We start from the raw sequence: 19,642 nt of genomic DNA, 5'->3' as shown, positions 1-19,642 counted from the left end.
ATCTTATGTCACTTATACTTTACAACAAACAGAAGTAATGCATTCTCATTTGATGTTAACTGTAAGTATATCCTATATCACTTTTCCTATGCAACAAACTGAAGTGATACGTTTCCACTTGATGTCTATTGTAAGTATATCCTGTATCACTTAATCAATTATACTATACAACAAAATGAAGTGATACATTCTCATTTGTTGTTTATTGTCAGTATATCTAATGTCACTTATACTTTACAACAAACAAAAATTGATACCTTCTCATTTGATCATGATTGTAAGTAAGTTTTATGTCTTTTATACTATACAGCAAACAAAAGTGATAATTCTCATTTGATTTAATGTAAGTATATCTTATTCCACTTACACTATACAACAAACAATGTGATGATTCTCATTTGATGTTTATTGTAAGTATATTTTAGGTCACTTATACTATACAAAAAATAAAAGTGATACATTCTTATTTGATAATTATTGTAAATATATCTTTTTTTCCTTATACTATATAACGAATAGAAGTGATATATTTTCATTTCATGTTTATGGTAAGTATATCTCCTGTCACATATACTATACAACAAACAGAAGTGATGCAATCTTATTTGATGTTTTTGGTAAGTATATCTTGTGTCACTTATACTATTTAACAAAGAAATGTAATACATTCTCATTCGATGTTTAGTGTAAGTATATCTTAAGTCACTTATACTATACATCAAACTGAAGTGATGCATTCTCAAGTTCTTGTTTGATGTAAAACTTTATTGTAATTATATCCTATATCACTTTTTATATAAAACACACAGAAGTGATACATCTTTTTTTGATGTTTATTGTAAGTATATCTTATGTCACTTATACTATACAACAAACAGAATTGAAACATTCTCATTTGATGTTTATTGTAAGGTTATCTTATAAATTAGGCAGAATATGTTTTTGTGACTTGTTGTATACATAAAACAGAAGTGATCAATTTACATTTGATGCTTATTATAATCATATGTCAGAAAATAATATTTTAATATATCAGTATTTATGCTGCATCTTTTTTACATTGAATTAATGACCAAATTGTAAAATAGAAGTCAATTAAATCTTAAATGACCTTAGCATGAACCCCTTTAGAATGTGTTAACATAAAACATAACAAAAATGCTGACACTTTTCATTTTTCAGACCTTTATATTATTATGCTTTGCTGACTTTAAAAACAATTGATTTTAAGCCTATTATTTGTGCCATATTTGAATGGTTATTATCGATTGTTATTTAGAAATAAATAATAATAAGCATCTTCTGAGGATATTCCGCATGGAAGTTCATTAATGAATAAATTTGAAACTCCAAGACTAATTACCTGCAACATTTAGTGTTCATGTCAAGTCACATTTCATTTTTTATAAAGACATGATATAACTGTTAGTAGGTGTATGTCCTTTATATAACTTAAGCATTGATGGGGATATTTTGAACAAGTGGTGGTAAATATGTATTAAAACGATATGTCGAATACAAGACCAATGTTTGTAGTTTGAAAGTCGGCGTCACATCAAAGCGCTTCACACTATATCTTTAAAAGCTTAATATTGGTTTCCAGTCAACGATTCTAAGATTGATTAAGAAATACTTTTGTAAAACCATGCGCATGTGTAAAATTATTTGTAGTACACACTACCCGGTTAAGCAGGCTTGACATTGATAACTGTGAAAGTCATTAATATGGTCATTGATCATTTCCAGTAGAGTCATTATTTTTAGATTGTGAAGTTATTTGGCAAAAGTATTTGGTACTTAAGAAGTTTTTTATCCTTAAGGCCAAGCTAACACTTGGTATATTATTAAACCTTTATATATTGTCATCTGATGGATTTTGGAAAATAAATAACAAACGAATAGGTTTGTGGCGACCTGTAACGCTGAACCTTGAAGTCAAGCTTGTGTTATTCATTCCTAATGATATTAACAATAGGCACACTGATAATATTAAATGTTTGTTTGTTCTGGTAACACTTTTTCTAATAATGGCAAGTTCTTTGCATCTAAGATTTAAATTATTTCAAATTTGTGCACAATCCTTAATCTATCATTTAGGCAATTTCTTTACTAAAATTATAAGAAAGAAACACAAATATCGTTTGCAATTATTTGTTAGAAGAATCTGTTTCACTACTATTAATGTCATTTTGCTGGTTTATAGTCATGTTTAAGAGAAGGCAGGACTTTGTTTAAGAGATCACGGAGGGAGGTCACAATAACTACGTGCCGCTAAAGAATGAATGTATTCTTGACAAAAGCATTTGCTGGTTTTAAAATATACCAACCTTTCCATTCAAATTGACCAAAATGCAATGAAAATAACATTTTATTGTACACATAAATCTACAGAAAAGAAACAATTTTGAATGACCAACAACATCAATAATCAATACAATGCAAGTTGTAATTGACAACATCTGAGTTGTTTACATAATAAGGAGCTGCATTGTAGCTTACCTTCCCGGGTAACTGTTAACTACGGTAACAAAGCTTCGGAAGGACATTTCGCTTATTTTCAAAGAACACTGGCCCGACCATTTTGCTTTTTTATAATTTCGAAAACCTATGCTTCTGTGAATATTATTAGTTACATATTACAGTAAAATATGATTTAATCAGTTGCCGATAAACAGTGAACCCAGAGCTAGATATCACCCTCTGTGACGACAGTCGGCGTATGGACTTCATTCATAAATGAAAAAAAATGGAAATCATAAAAACGCTAGTCATTCATAAAAGGCGCGCGTGAATGACGTCATTTTAAGGACGCAACTTGTATTACATGAGGTGTACGAATAATATAATTTATTTTTGGGCAAGATAGACGATAGATAAATCCCAAGTCGCTCAAACAGAGGTTCGGATTTCCCAGTTCTCTTTCCAAACAAAATGATTAAATATTTTATCACCTTACCACAAATGAAATTTAATAAAATATAAGTTCTACTATTTTTGTTGTAGATCACCGTGTTTATCCATTAACGCTGGAATGTAAAAATAACGCATGATTCATGCAAAAATTAACGCAGGAATGTGCGATAAACGCCTGATACCTGACAGGATTTCCAACGCAGTAAGGAAACTGGTCAAAATATATTTTTTTATTTAACCGAACTGAAAAAAGGAATAACCGCATACGACTGCCATTTTTGCACGAATCGTACGTTATTTGCACATTCTGGCGTTTAGACTTTGGATAACGTTATAGTTTACATTTTTTAAGATGTTCTACAGATAAGATTATGATCCAGTGAATTTGGAGTATTCAATGAAAATAAATTCAAATAAGATGCTTCATCCAAAAGAGAGTTTTCCATTACATAAATGTGAGTGTTTATCGTGAAAAATATTTACTGTAATATTTTCAGAAGTTTTCATAAAGGCATACATGTGTAGGCAACATTTAATTTGTACAATAGAATTTATTTACACTTGGCATTTTTCAAGAATATTTTAAGCGAAAGCATAATGTATCACCGTTCTCGTTTTTGAGTAATCATACCCTGAATTAGATTTTTTGGCTTAATCCAAGGGCAGATAATTAACAATAAAAGTGAAGATATCAAACATTTTTTTCTAACTTTTATGTTACTTTGGGTACCAACATATTACCGAATGGCTCCGACTATAGCCAGACTTGTTCTCACGTTCAAAGCGCGGTGCCTTTGTATTTGGCTTGCAGCCACGTTTGATTTTATCCTTGTTGAAGATTTTGTAAATGGAGTAAAACGGCGATATGTGTTTATATTTTTCTCGCCTGCTGTGTCGTTTATGTTGAAGATAAAGTTTAAAACTGACCATTATTGTGACTAATTATATTTGCTCCACCGATGGACCAAACGATTTTGTGTAAGTATTGGAAATGGTATAAAATACTAGGGAATTGGAGTGAAGGTGTCTGGATGTTTTCCAGCGAACATTTTTATCATATAAACGTTATTGTAAACGTTCATTTTTTTAAACAGCTTAAATTAAGTTTTCAAGATACATATGCCCAGTTTATGAGGTAGGATTGACAAATATGCACCTGATCTGGACTTTTACGCATTTTGAGCTCCACTCCCAAGTGTCAGTGTCATATGCTACGATTCGGATCGGAATATCCGTCCCGAGGGTACCTGCCCATCAGACATAAACAAGTCTGGTCGTTATGCCACCCATGGGGTGGTACCCGGGGGACGGATATTCAAATCTGAGCCGCAAACACCTGTGAGATATTTTGTTACATATTTAATCATGTTTCATCATTTTGTGTCTACCAATGAAATAGCTCTGTTTTCTTTTTAAAAATATACTTTTTATTTGTATAGGCAAATTTTGTCACTTTTTTATCAAAATATCAAAAGAAACAAAAACACGATCAACAAGGGATGGAGACATTCAATTAGCGCCTCCCAAATACAGAACCACCTGCAAGGAGCCAAGCAAGACACTAAACAGGACAGAATATACGGGCAAAAAGTCGAATAATTGATAGTTTAGATTAAAACAAAGTGCGCATGTGTAAACTAAATGTGTAAAACCCGCCTTAAAATTGACCATTATCGTAGATTATGTATTGCACCGATGCACCAAAATATTATGTGTAAATAATATTTACAAATATACAATTAATTTGGATTTTAACTCATTTTAAGCTCCACACCCACGTGTCTGTGTTATATGTGTTAGATATTATGCGTCTTATTATTAATAGACGTCTTATAGACTTTGGCACTGTTACGATACATAGCATTTTACCGCTACGTGACGTTGACGTCACTTTTTGTTATGTTTTATACATTTGAATTGAGAGTTGAAAATACCGTCGTTGAAACCAGACGTTCATATTCAGTTGTTAATGTCATCCCAACTATATGCTACGGTTCGGATCGGAATATCCGTCCCGAGGGTACCTGCCCATCGGACAGAAACAAGTCAAATCAATTGTAGCATACATGAAGGACATGAAGCTCATACTTTCATCCATATTTTCACATTGTTTATGAATTATTTCAGTTTATTTCACATGAAATTGTCCTCAAATTTCTAAGCAGCAAAATGATAATGAGAAGGGCTTAGGTTGATATCACAAATTCATTCACGTCGGACTCCCCCGAAAATTGCAACATATAAGAACATTCAGCGGTATTCGATTTTAATTATGTGCAGACATACCTTTGCTATCTATATATTAATTGGTGTAACTGATAGGTGAAATGTGCTTCCTATACTCCACTCATTTAAAACAGTTTTCTATATTCTGGAGGCGTCAAATCAGGGTCAAATGAGGTTAAACCTTAAGTTTAGTTTTAGTTAGTGCATTTTTAAAAAAATCACATTTTTACCCACGGTTGCTTTGTTAATTGGTAAGATTAACACATATATTTTCAATGGTTTTTCCTCAATTAATCATTTTTCATGTAATACTAAATTGATGTCTTTTCATTCGCAACTCTTTTTTTGTAGTGTTTGAATAATCAACTTGCAAGAAAATCATATCTTATATGCAACATAAGATTTTGCAGTACCTCTATTTTAGGAACATTTGCAGATATTTCTATCCGGGGTGAAAACTTTTTCTATCACCAGTTTAATAAGTAGACACTTCTGCCGGATATACAAACGTTTTTTTCACTATCGCTTAGTTTGGTTGTTGATTATTATATAAGTACATATTTATTTATTATTAATTATATTGAGACATCCCAATTAAGTTAAATCATATATTTTCAAGTTCGTTATTTATGTATTTTATTGGATTATATATTGTAAGTTAGGCAATTATTCTAAATTTTAAGGGATTGTCACTTACAATTTATTGTCATCTCTATTATATATACAACCTATAAAGAACAAGCGTCATATCCATAAGTGTAACTGTGGAACTAGCAATAATGGTCTACTTTTTCAGTTTCCGGGTGTCAGAAGTTTGGAATTTAGTGAACAAAAAGAAGTTCAGTTTTCGTTTAGATTGAAATATATGCAGTTTATAAAAATAGTATGAAATGACACAATTTGATGATATTTCAAGTAAATTGAATTTGATTTCACATATAACTAACATGATATTTGGTTTAAAGTGTTTCCAAAATATAATATAGCAAGATGTTCTGTTAATATTATTTTTAATTTGCAGATTTTACAGTACCATGTATAATTATATTATCAAAATATTTGTTGTTTTTGTTGTTCTTTTTTTGTTTCTACTTTCCGGATTTTAGAAGAATTGATATTAATCAGTTGAACCAGAACAAGTTGAACCAGAAACACGTTTAATGAGTTCCTTAATTCTGAAGTATAAAGGGCATAAAAAGAGTAGCAACAATCGTTGGTTACGCCGCTTTTCATTAAATAATCTTGACGTTAATAGAGTTATATATACACGGGTGCTGTCAATTTATGATGAAAGTTTACCTTTTTTATCTAAAGAATATGCATGCTGTATTATAAATTCGTTATAAATAATCACAAGAAAAGCATTGATGCAAAGCATCAAAGGGCGTCCAAGCAGCAGGTGCAGACGGACTAGTAGATATATGATGACAAGATATTCTTATAAACTTTTCAATGGTTCATTGGTTTTTACCAGAATTGTATATCACTTATGAATGAACGGACGAAAGACATTGTTCATTATTTATAACTTTGATCGGCAAGCTAGAAATTAGAATATTACTTGTTATTTCTTTATGATCGTGGTAGCAACGGATATACATGTATACAATCATTTATAATCCATATCTGTAACGCATGATCAACACCATACTTGTGTAAAATTTTGTCCCTTATTATGTTATCGCTATTAGCGAGGACCCCCTCTTAAGGTATCTGTTCACACTTAGTAACAATATGACACTTGTTATATTACCATGTTGATCACGTTGAGCATAATTGTTTATTATACAATAATTGTTAAACCTATTTTAATAAAAAAAATACAGATTTTATGAATATTGTTTTCTTTTCTTTTTTTGTGTTTTATGCGCTATTTTAATACTGAGTTTTTACGTTTACTACTATTTTAAGAATTCAATTGTCATATTGACCAACGATTATAAGTCAAAACTTAACTGGAAAAAGTCAGTAAATCATGGTTAATCTTTCAATATATTATAATATTGTTTATTCTTAAGCCATATACATGTATATTTGTATTTTTCTTTATCATTTTTTAAATTATCAATCAATTGAACAATTCATAAAATCTGATTTGTAACTTTGAATAATTTCTCGGCATCTTTACTAAACACGAATAACAAATTAAATAAAATGTTTCAAAGTTGATAGTGTCATATTAATGCCATAAAAATGTACATGTTTTCTCAATTATTGTACATATTTATTGTTTTTATCTCATATAGATAAAATAAAACATGCGATTTGTGTTGTTGGTTTTTTTTTTCGAATTGTATGTTTATGTATAATAATAATCAATAAATTTGAGAGTTGATCTGTGTTTATTAATTATTGTAACCAAACTTAGTGACAAACATTCATTTTGAAAAAAAAGCTTATTTATCTGTAAAATATTTGTTCTGTTCTGTAACGATATCAAACATCTACTCCAAAACCGGGAGACCGGACAATAAACGTGTGGTACTATTCGCCGGTCTCTAGTAAATCCCGGGAGAGACCGGGAATTACCGATAGGAGTACATCCCTCTATAAATAGATTTTCGGAATATTTAGGTCATCAACTCATCATTCTATTAACAGCTTTCGGAATAACATACAATAATAACCCACTGTGTACTACAAAATGATAAACAAAATACCCCGAAGAGCGCAATTTATTGACGGAAAAGGTTATTTCATTTGAAAATGTTTGCATTGCGAAATTCTCCAGTTCGCCATTCATTGTACATATCGACTCATACCGATCGGAATGATCGGCTTTTATTATGAACAACTATAAAAGGCTCGAGAAGTTGCTGTCGCCCTTTCACAAAATCTGATTTCATTCCATAAAAGGCGCCGCGCTTCGGCGCGGACGCCAATGACAGGTTATATGGCCGTATATAAGCGGTTTTTTGCAATATAGCGACTCAGGTGATTTTTTCCAAACAATCATTTATATATATTATTCATATTTCATAACCTGCCAAAAATGACTAATATCATAAATATCAGATGGTCTAGATTATTTTATATTTAGTCGAAGTGATGCAGTCTATCAGAAAAATGAAAATAAGAATTTCAATCAAGTGATTTGTAACCTGTCATCTTCGTATATGTAGTTTTAGACTAGATCATTTCTATATGTTCAGACATTGATGATCAGAATTGCCCTAATATAAGGGCAATGAGCAAAGGTAACATAAAGATTTCAGATGGTCCAGATAATGTTGTGTTTAGTCCAAGTGATTCAAGCTATGAAAAAGATCATACGAAAGTCTCAATCAGCATCATGCTATTCTACATGTTGTTTTACGTGGACTAAGACAGTAACAATCTCTAGAATCCTAATACAAGAACTAATTCAAATGTTGTTTGTATGATTTGTTGTCATTGTAATCAATTATTTTAAATATAACAAATATTGAAAAAACTAATATTAATAGCTAAGTACTAATAAGTTTACAATAATGTGTAAATACATTGTAATATATCTTCAGATGGTCCAGATAATGTTGCGTTTAGTCCAAGTGATACAAGCTATGAGAAAGATGAAAATGAAAGTCTTAATCAAGTAACTTGTACAGCATCATGTCATCCTATTTGTAGTTTTACGTGGACTAAGACAGATACAGGAAAAATTGTTAGTAACTCAGCTTTATTAAATCTTGAGAGACTTCAGAGATCAGATGCTGGAACATACAGATGTACAGTAACAAGGACTGGTGGTTCATCACAAAGCAAAGATTTAACTGTGAATGTAATCTGTAAGTATATATTTAACTTTTTAAGTGAAAAGTAAATTGTAATGCTGATTTTGAAGTTCCAGTTTTGAATAAAATGCGCATCTCTTATAATGACCGACTCGTCGGTCTTTGCATCTGTGTTAGTTACATTTTAGTAATTAGATCGATGAGCATAGACGCAGGAATATATTCAAATATTTCAATTCATTAATTCATTTTATGAGCTTGTTTAAAAGGCAATTCGGTCACAAGTCTTGTGTCGGCTTGCGGTTTAACGTAAGGATTTTACTTAGGAAAAACCAGCTTAAACTCCAAATCTATCCAAACTTTAACCAAGGCCTGGCTGCCAGTTACTTACATGATTATCCTGTCTGAGCTGGACTCAAACGTTTATTTGGCCAATCAAATTGGATCTTACATAGCGGCTGAAAATCCTCAATTTTAACACCAATTTTAAAAAAGTAGCAAGGATTGATTTTAGCGCAAAGATATGATCATGTAAAAATAAAAAAAAGTCTTGCATGATTTCGTTTTAATCAATCATGTTTATGCTGATGTTTTATTTACTTATATTACCTGTCTTCTCTAAAGTAAGTTTTCGTTTGATTAATTAACATAAGTTTTTATCTAATTGTACGCATGTGTGTCATTGTTTTATTAAATTTCGGCACATTTTATCCTTTCCCGTATTTAGTGAATTCACTCTCCGATGTGGAGGTTCCCGCTCATTTTTCGAGAAAATGGTCATTCTTACTTTTTTATTTTCCCATTGACTTACAATTTAAATTGAGTTATCTTGTCAAAGAGGTAATTTTGCTATGAGTGAAATGGTTCACACATACAAATGGTCTTGTTTTTTAGCTCACCTGAGCACGAAGTGCTCAAGGGTGAGCTTTTGTCATCACTCTGCGTCCGTCGTACGTCGTGCGTCCTTCAAAAAATGGCGTCAAATTTTCAAACAACATCTCCTCCTAAACCACATGGCCAATTGCAACCAAACTTTACAGAAATGATCCTTAGGTGGACCACTTTCAAAGTTGTTCAAAAATTTAAATTCTATTAAAAACTCTGGTTGCCATGGCAACCAATAAGAAAAACTTAAAATTCTTCTTCAAAAAAACCCTAAGAGCTAGAGCTTAGATATTTGGCATGAAACATCTTCTAATGAGTGTCTACCACGTTTGTTCAAATAAAAGCCCTGGGGTCAAAATTGGCCCCGCCCCAGGGGGTCATTGATTTTCCCTATATGCATATAGTAAAAACTTAAAAAATCTTCGATTAAAGAACTCAAAGAGCTAGAGGTAAGATATTTAGCATGAAACATATTCTAATGGGTGTCTACCAAGTTTGTTCAAATAAAAGCCCTGGGGTCAAAATTGGCCCCGTCCCAGGGGGTCATTGATTTTCCTTATATGTGTAAAGCAAAAACTTAAAAAATCGTCTTTGAAAAAAAACAAAATAGCTGGAGTTTAGATATTAAGCATGAAACATCTTCTAGTGAGTGTCTACAAAGTTTGTTCAAATAAAAGCCCTGGGGTCAAAACTGGCCCCGCCCCAGGGGTGTCATTGTTTTTAACTATATGTGTAAATCTTATTTTAAAAAACCCAATGAGCTAGAGCTTACATGTGTAGCATGAAACATTTTCTTATTGGTGTCTACCAAGTTTGTTCAAATAAAAGCCCCTGGAAGAAAATTGGCCCTGACGGGGGGGGGGGAGTAGATCATTGTTTTTCCTTATATATGTGTAGTAAAAACTTAACATGGTGAAACATCTTCTAATGGGTGTTTTCTAAGTTTGTTTAAATAAACGCCCTGGGGTTTAAACTGGCCCCGCTCCGGGTGCCTTTATACAGGTGAGCGACCTCAGGGCCATCATTGCCCTCTTGTTAGGGGTAGCCATCATATTTTCTTGGCAAAATGACTTCACGTCAAACATTCCATAGTGCTTTCATGCAAGAGTTGTAAACAAGTTGTTTACGGCAGTCTGCAAGTAAAGATAAGACTAATTACACTATTTGGGAGGATAATGCCGCTTTACATATGCATTTTATACGAACAAACCATGCATAAGGATGATGTACTTTATAGGGAACTCTATACGTTTGGCCTACCCAAGGGGTACTTGATTTATATAGACGTGTATCGGATTTGTCACTAATTCCAATACTTATATAGGGCCCGTAAGTCTCGTTTACTTTCACTTTCGATTTTCCACTTCCGGGTACATCGGCAGACATATTTACCATTAATCATATAGGTAACCCCGAAGAACTCGAGAAATATAGAAGTTAAATTTGTTTCGAACCTCTTCAGATTGTCAGGAATGGAAAGCACGGGTAAAAATATTCAGGTAGGTCAATTATCTGACGAAAAACCGAGGGATTTATAGAGTTTTATAAAACTAGTTTATTTTCGGATAGTGACAATTGTTTCGGATGTTTTGTCAAGGTAGTGAATTCTAGTTGTTTAGCTTTTGGTATTGTTTTAAAACTACTTATGTGAGAAATTTATTCAAACCACTTTTACTTATTGAAATAAACAATGGAGAAACGCTTTAATTCTAGTGTATATTAAAGTTATACAAAATTCGGACATTGCACAGTAATTTCAACACTTATATTGGTATTATAATAAACCCCAGGTCCAAAGTAAGAGTTTTGATAATTAAATCAGAAAGGATAGATCATAGATGTATGCAAAGTTTAATAGTATAGATCCATTTCTAGCTATGGAGAATAGTATCAAGGCACTAAAACTTTTTCAATTATATATACATGTGAATATGGTACCTAGCAAATTATGATTGAATTAAAAAATATAATATTTGAATAAACTATTTCAGATGTGTAGACAGGGAAGTATATGACAAGTATGTTCACTATGGACCATTTATCAACTGTTTGCACTGCCTATGATCCTGAAATATCTATACATCAAAGGTAAATACATGTAAAATAATTGATTACTTTTTAGTTGAGATTGGAAAGATAAAAAATATTTTAATAATTTTTTGATTTCACTGCATGATAATTGATAAGTAAATAAAACATGCAAAACAGTCATGTTTCAAATTGAAGAAGATAAATATTTTTGACTGTTATATATTATGTGTTGTTGTTTATCTTTAATGTTTATTTACTTCAAATATGAAATTTTCTGTCAATCATGGCCAGCTTATTAAAAGTAATGTAAATATCATTTCTAGTGTTTTATTCAGTGAAATATATTCAGGTCTTACACTTATAACAACATATTTATTGATTTTTCTTTCTGCAGATAACAAGGAAAAGATGAAGGAAAATTTGTCCAGGAAGAACTTTATTGCAACTACCATCTTCAAGTTCCTTAATTTGAGAATAATATCAGAGAACACACAGCTACAGTGAAATATTAGTTTAATATATATATAAGCCACTGAGAATAGTCAAATGTCCTTTTCTGAAGAAAGTGGATGACATTCAGCACAAAAATCTTAATGTAAAAGTGTATGATTTTATAGTGTTTGACACTATGATTCCATAAACTTGTTAATGTCACAATGATAGAAACAGAGTGAAATATCCACATTTCATTGCAGTTTTAAGTATACCAAAGTAGAAAACACACCAGAGATAAAGATTTTCATGGAATCACATTAAATGACTATGATGTAAAGATGAAAAAGAAAACAAAATAGCAAAAATATTATATATCATCTACTTCTAATATTGTTAGCGTAATCATTGATAAGCTTACAAATTTGCATTCAAAGCTTTGATACCAAGCTGACCATTTTTCAATTAGAATATGATTTATAACTCCACGATAATTTGTTCATGTAAATTTTCAAAGTCTTTACATTTGTAAAAGGAAATATGCCTATTCTTGTATCAGTAGACATTCACAGTGTAAAGTCACATTGTCCAAATAACTAATAATAATTTCAAGTGCTTTCCTGAAGTTTTTTTCCACTGGAAAATCAGTGTGATATATTTGCAAAGCAGTGGACTATAATTTGTGTAAAAATAAATGTTAATCAAACTTATAAACGGTTTTTTGTTTCTTCTATTTGCTTTTCTTGATCATAAAAGTTCATCTGCAAAATAAGTGTGTACTTAAATTCTCTAACAGCAATGGCTAGATTGCAGTAAATACTATGCATGTCATTTGAATTTGTCTGGCCTGAAATCGAAACAGACACTATCTAAATAATATTGATGAATGGTTCTTTATAACTCTTCAATGACTACATTTACTTTTATGTACATGGACAGAAGTTAAAAGCATTGATTTTCTTTGAAACATTGACAATTTTGAAAAATTCCCAATTTGGGTATATTAATGTATCAGTGATGTAATTGTATTGTATCAATTGCAAACCCTAAGTTTTGCATGTTTTGTATAGCTAATTCACTTTTGGTCAAATGTCAACATGTTAAATACATTATATTACAGGTAATTTGAAACACAAAGAAGTATATGGTATGTAATAACTGTCCCTCTGACACTAAAATCTTTCAAGGAATGCAGAATTGCATGTCTTCTTAAGAGACAGACTTGGGCTAGCAAGCTAGTGTTTTGCTACTGAATACTCAACACAGATAAATTGCATTAATATTGTTTACTCTGGTATTACTACCTGCCATGCACAATGCAAACCATGGCTTTTCTAAGAGAAGTGAAAGGCTTTTTGTGAAAGGAATTTTACACATCTTGCCTCAGAAACAAGTTTTCTTTGATATTTGAATAATGGTTTTTGAGCATGTCACATGCTTATAACATGAAGAAAGAAGTGCAGTAAATAAATTATTTATCATAAAAGTAACACAATTTAAACAAAATATATTTCATACAAGTTACTTTATCAAAATAACTTTACTAACTGCTTAAAACAAAAGCAAATGATGGTCCAGGTAATTGCAAAGAGTTACTTTTTGAAAACTATATCAGGACACCAAATTCAAAGCTTTTGAAGAATAAAAATAAAAGCAATTCTGAGGCATTATGTGTCATTAAAAACTCCCTTGAATCAATTTAAACTGATACATTAATAAAATGTTTAAAGATAACATTACGTTTACAATTTCAGTGATCATGGTGATATAAAATAAAACTCAATCAAGATAGAAAACTTTTAATGCAGAACATTTATCTTTTTACCATTCTTGTCACCTTACAAGTGTATTTATAACAGATTTATCTTAACTGTTTTGAAACTAGATGATGCCTGGTTGAAACTGTTTTGGACAGCCATTTGCAGAAGATAAATTATCTTTGAATATAATTCAGTTATACAAAGTTATGACAGGTTATTTATTTCTAACAAAGAGTTTGAAAGACAGATATTTTCTTTAACATTTTTACACTGACATACATCTTTGAAATGTCTTCAACCTTAGTTTTTATTAGAATACAAACATTCAGTCAGACAGTTTACACAAGCCATGAAGCTCTAAGAAGCTTTAATTCAGTCAAAAATATGTAATGGACTGCCATGTCTCTACTACTATGTACTCCAAGGCTGTGTATGGACATTCCCTTTCAACTATGACTATTGGTATCACTATTTGGTTTCTAATCTGATGGTGAACACTCCAAAATAAATCAAGAGCCATGCCAAGTACTCAAGATCCAACCATGAAATCACAAACCTGCATATAAAGAAAATTTACCATGAGTTGAAAGTAATAATAATTAGTCAGCTATTAATTTCAATCATTTTCAAGAAAAATATTGTCATGAATAGAAAATATTGTTGAAAAGGAAGAAAATATGATAAACAAGATCAACAAGGAAAGGCGGCGTTCAATGAACGCAACCCCCACATGACCCCGCAACAAGAACCAATGGCAAGGAGCCCAGGCGGACCCCAAACATAAAAAGGACAGGGCAAAGACAGGTTAATCATTAAATGATAAATAATTTGTAACTGATTAGGAATTCAAAGAAAATAATAATAGTAGACCCACAAAGGGGAAGGTGACAGGAGACCGGGGGAAGGGGGGTTAATCAAAGAAATAAAAACTAGAGGCAATGGGGAAGATACTTACCATAGACGAGAAAACAACAAGGGACACAAGCAAAAGTGTCACCAAAACAGAATGAAACAACATAGACATACATTTAAACCTTTCTAGGTGTCCTAGTTGATATACATTGTAGAGTTGCTTTGACAAATGATGTTAAAAAATGTGATAGTGACTAAGTTTTTGTAACCATTTTCTGAACATGATTTAACTAAAAAATGACCCACTTACTTGAGAAAAAAATACTTTAATCAGTATTTAACATGAATAAACTACATATGCCATACTGATTGTTTATTTAGCCACACTGTTTACGGACAAAATAAAATTGTATTTTTGTACATGTATGTCAATTCCAACGTTGCATTCATGGATTGAGTTTGCCTAATTATCATTGTAAACATGTTTTCATCATAACACGCGGGAAACTCCTTTTTTTGAGCATACGCCGACAAAACAGAAGTTACGTTCATATCTTTACATTGTCAAACCCTCATTATTCGCAATTGTACACATTTGCATAAAAGATAAATAAGCTCCGCCCCTTTCCCCCGCCAGTACCGGTCATTTTTATCCTCTCATTTTCGGTATTTACAGTGAGTGTCTGGTTCTCGTTCTGTGGGTAAGCAAAGAGCCAATAACACCAACCGGTTAGTAACTAAGTTACGCATGGCTACCATATAGTATCCCGTGCGCACCACTTAATAATCTAACGGCTGCGACTTTGTAACTCCTGGTCACGACATAGTATCACGTGCGTACCACTCTATCATCTCGTGGTCACGACATTTAGTAACTCGTTGCCATGACATAGTATCTCGTGTGCTCGAGATAAATAAAAACGCATAAATGTCACCTCTGTGCAACCGTATATATCACATCCCATGACTCAAAATATCTCTCAATTGATGTAAAAAGAGATGCTAGGATACACTGAATATTTATTCTAACATTAAAACGGGACAAATTCGAAATTTGGTTATACAACGGAATTATAAATAGTAAACTTTGTTTATTCCGTGGCTATATACTTGGTCAAAAAGTTGGGTTTTCTACAACCAAATATAGTCCTTCAAAGAAAGAAGGCGGCGAAGACTAACTGTTCTCTGTATTTATTTTAAAATAATTCTGGAAACATTTAAAAAAATAATTAAATTTATCAAATTCACAAACATTTTAAAACTGTAAGAAGTTGATAATTACCCTGTATTAGTGTTGCCAAAGTTGAAATCCATGTATTGCATTTTATTACTGACTGCTGACGAGTACTTCTGTGAACGAATTCAACAATTCGTACCGTTACATTATATATCATAACCACCTTTGTGTAACTTGAATACCGTGTGCTAGGATTGGTTTGATAAAATCAGAAGATATTCAAAGTCAACTATAAAGCATCTGATGTATGTGGCAGATATAATAGTTTTATTTAGTTTGATATTGTTGTACTCATTATTACATGTAAGAGTTGCCTCTCTTTATTTTCTTCTTTGGTGAAAATTGGCTACGCCTTCGTCTCTTTCCCATGAAAATGCCATCAAAGGAAAGATGTTAATCGCGTTAGAATGTAAAAGGAAAGTGTGTTGTTGTCAACCTGAGGGTGTGGCTAGTGCAGTTACATTCATAACGTCATGATGTACTGCATAAAATGTGTTATTTACGTTCTATCGTTTACATTTCTTCATGTCGCAAATTTGAAATTATACATTTGTAAATACAGTTTGTGATTTATTTCCAAATACAGTTTGCAATTTAGCTAAGTTGCATGCTACCAGCTACAATTTGAAATTTGTTTTTACGCTTAACACAATGCAGTATGTAACTCTCGGATCGACAATTAGATTGAATTTCACTTGACCTTTGCAATGTTCACATTTTGTTGCGCGTACTCAACGTATTATTTGACTTACAGTCATTGAATTTTAAAAAAAATGTGAGCACCTTAAACTTCAGAATTTGTGGAGTAATTTCGCGTTCATTTAAAAAAACGTTCCAAAATGTTCTGGCATGTGTCCCTTTAAAATGCTTTGGCCTAATTAAAAACTTTGCAGGAAATGTTGACTAAAGTGTGACGATGTGAACCTGAGACTTTGCGTGTGGACTAATTCAGTTTGTTAGAGTGATAGCCCTTGATTAAATATAAATTGTCATTTCAATTTTCAACTGGTCCCAAAAGATATTTGACCTGGATTTATGAAACTTTACAGAATATTGGTGTCAAGGGATACACCCAGGGTTTGGGTTTAGGATTTTGAGAGTAATTGCCCTAATTGACTTAAATTAAAAGATTTGCAATATTCAGCTTGTGTCTTGCACTAAAAAAGTATTCGACCTAGAATTAACCACGAAGAGGTAGGGGAAGTAATATAGATATATATCTTTCTCTCTGTCATATTGTTCTATTGTACGTCAGTAGATTGACAAGAAAGCGGAGTGAATATGGATGCATCCGTATTCTATGGACATATTTCTTGCTTTAATGAAACTTGACACTTGACAAATGAATACTAGAACATCTTAAACCCCATTATATGGATTTCTAACTTGACCTATCGGCGCTGAAGATTTGCCCTCTGTCTGTCTGTTTACCTTTTCGTAGAAGCAGGAACCTATGATAACTGTGAATGTACTCAAAACAATTTCATATAACTTAACTTACGATGTACTCAAAACATTTTCATAAAACTTTACACATAGACAGATTGCAGTATGAATATTATGCACATCATTTTATTTTATGAAAAATCTAGTTGCTATGATATTAAATAGAATTTGATTTATAAATACATAGTTTTTATGCCCCCACAAAGTGGGGAGTATATAGCGAACCTTATCCGTCCGTCCGTACGTCTGTCTGTCCGTACGTCCCGAAGTCTTGTGAACGCAACTCCTCTTAAACCGGATAGCAGATTTTGCTTAACTTTCCAGGTCCAGGGATGAACAACCGGTATAAACGAAATGTGACCTTGATCTTTGACCCCTTGACCCAAAAATCAATAGGGGTCATCTGCTGGTCATGACCAATCACCATACCAAGTTTGAAGTTCCTAGGCCTAAATGTTCTTTAGTTATTGATCGGAAACCGTTTTTACCTACAAGGTCAATGTGACCTTGACCTTTGACCCCTTGACCCCAAAATCAATAGGGGTCATCTGCTGGTCATGACCAATCACCATACCAAGTTTGAAGTTCCTGGGCCTAAGCGTTCTTTAGGTATTGATCGGAAACCGTTTTTACCTAAAAGGTCAATGTGACCTTGACCTTTGACCCCTTAACACCAAAATCATAAGGGTCATCTGCTGGTCATGACCAATCGCCATGCCAAGTTTGAAGTTCCTAGGCCTAAGTGTTCTTTAGTTATTGATCGGAAACCGTTTTTACCTACAAGGTCAATGTGACCTTGACCTTTGACCCCTTGATTCCAAAATCAATAGGGGTCATTTGCTGGTCATTACCAATCAACATTCCAAGTTTGAAGTTCCTAGGCCTAAGTGTTCTTTAGTTATTTATCGGAAACCGTTTTTACCAAGTTTTAAGTTCCTAGGCCTAAGCGTTCTTTAGTTATTGATCGGAAACCGTTTTGCCTACAAGGTCAATGTGACCTTGACCTTTGACCCCTTGACCCCAAAATCAATAGGGGTCATCTGCTGGTCATGACCAATCAACATACCAAGTTTGAAGTTCCTAGGCCTAACCGTTCTTTATATATTGATCGGAAACCGTTTTTACCTACAAGGTCAATGTGACCTTGACCTTTGACCCCTTGACCCCAAAATCAATAGGGGTCATCTGCTGGTCATGACCAATCACCATAACAAGTTTAAAGTTCCTAGGCCTAAGCGTTCTTTAGTTATTGATCGGAAACCGTTTTACCTACATGGTCAATGTGACCTTGACCTTTGACCTCTTGACCCCAAAATCAATAGGGGTCATCTGCTGGTCATGACCAATCACCATACCAAGCTTGAAGTTCCTGGGCCTAAGCGTTCTTTAGTTATTGATCGGAAACCGTTTTTACCTACAAGCTAAATGTGACCTTGACCTATGACCCTTGACCCCAAAATCAAAACTAAATATTCTGGTAAATAGGTAATCTTTACAATAAAAGATGAAATAGATAACTTAAGAACTCAATAGTTCATCCATGTCTTCCACAAAGGCAAAATTGAAAAGCCATGGCGCTTGAGAAAGATGAAGGCATACATTTTGCTTTGCTTAACCGGGGGAGTGGTTATCCTAATATTAATAACACATACTTGTTGATTAATAGAAATTTTACCACGGAATAAGGTCACCTTTATGGCTTTGTTTGTTCTGTAATGAAAATGGCGCTTTAAAATCTTTTGAACTTGGGTGTGATTTCTGTAAAACATGGTATAACATTTAATACCAGGGTTATATGTTTTACTCTTTATGTAATATTTTTGCCCCTCTAATTGGCTGGACCTCCAAAGCTTCTTTTATGAAAACATCATCAATTTTATGTTTAAATGTTGAATACTGGGGAAGCAGGTGCTAAGAGGTGATGAACAGTACCTTGCACTTTCAGTACCGTCCATGACATTCAAACTTGTTCTATAGCATTTTCAGTATCGTCTTTTGTAGCGTTCTTTACGGATTTGTCGTTCTTTATTTTACGATACGTTTCTAGCTTTTTAGCTCACCTGAGCATGCTCAGGGTGAGCTTTTAGGATCGATGATTGTCCGTCGTCCGTCGTCCGTCCGTTCACATTTTGTTGTTAACACTCTAG

General features: G+C 32.6%; 1 protein-coding gene across 1 annotated transcript in view; it reads left to right on the top strand.

Annotated features, from left to right (window-relative positions):
* The window catches only part of LOC132757286 (carcinoembryonic antigen-related cell adhesion molecule 5-like), a 28,189-nt gene extending 19,248 nt beyond the window's left edge, over positions 1–8,941 (top strand). The window contains exon 4 of the mRNA XM_060748533.1: positions 8,640–8,941. Within this exon, the coding sequence (XP_060604516.1) occupies positions 8,640–8,941 (302 nt within the window). The remainder of the gene's footprint in view (positions 1–8,639) is intronic.
* The last annotated feature ends 10,701 nt before the right edge of the window (positions 8,942–19,642 follow it).

Source organism: Ruditapes philippinarum, unplaced genomic scaffold, assembly GCF_026571515.1.
Source record: "Ruditapes philippinarum isolate M1 unplaced genomic scaffold, ASM2657151v2 ctg4619_1_1_1_1, whole genome shotgun sequence".
In the NCBI taxonomy this organism is placed as follows: domain Eukaryota; kingdom Metazoa; phylum Mollusca; class Bivalvia; order Venerida; family Veneridae; genus Ruditapes; species Ruditapes philippinarum.
Note: the sequence above shows the minus strand (reverse complement) of the source record. Positions and strands in the feature narration are given on the sequence as shown.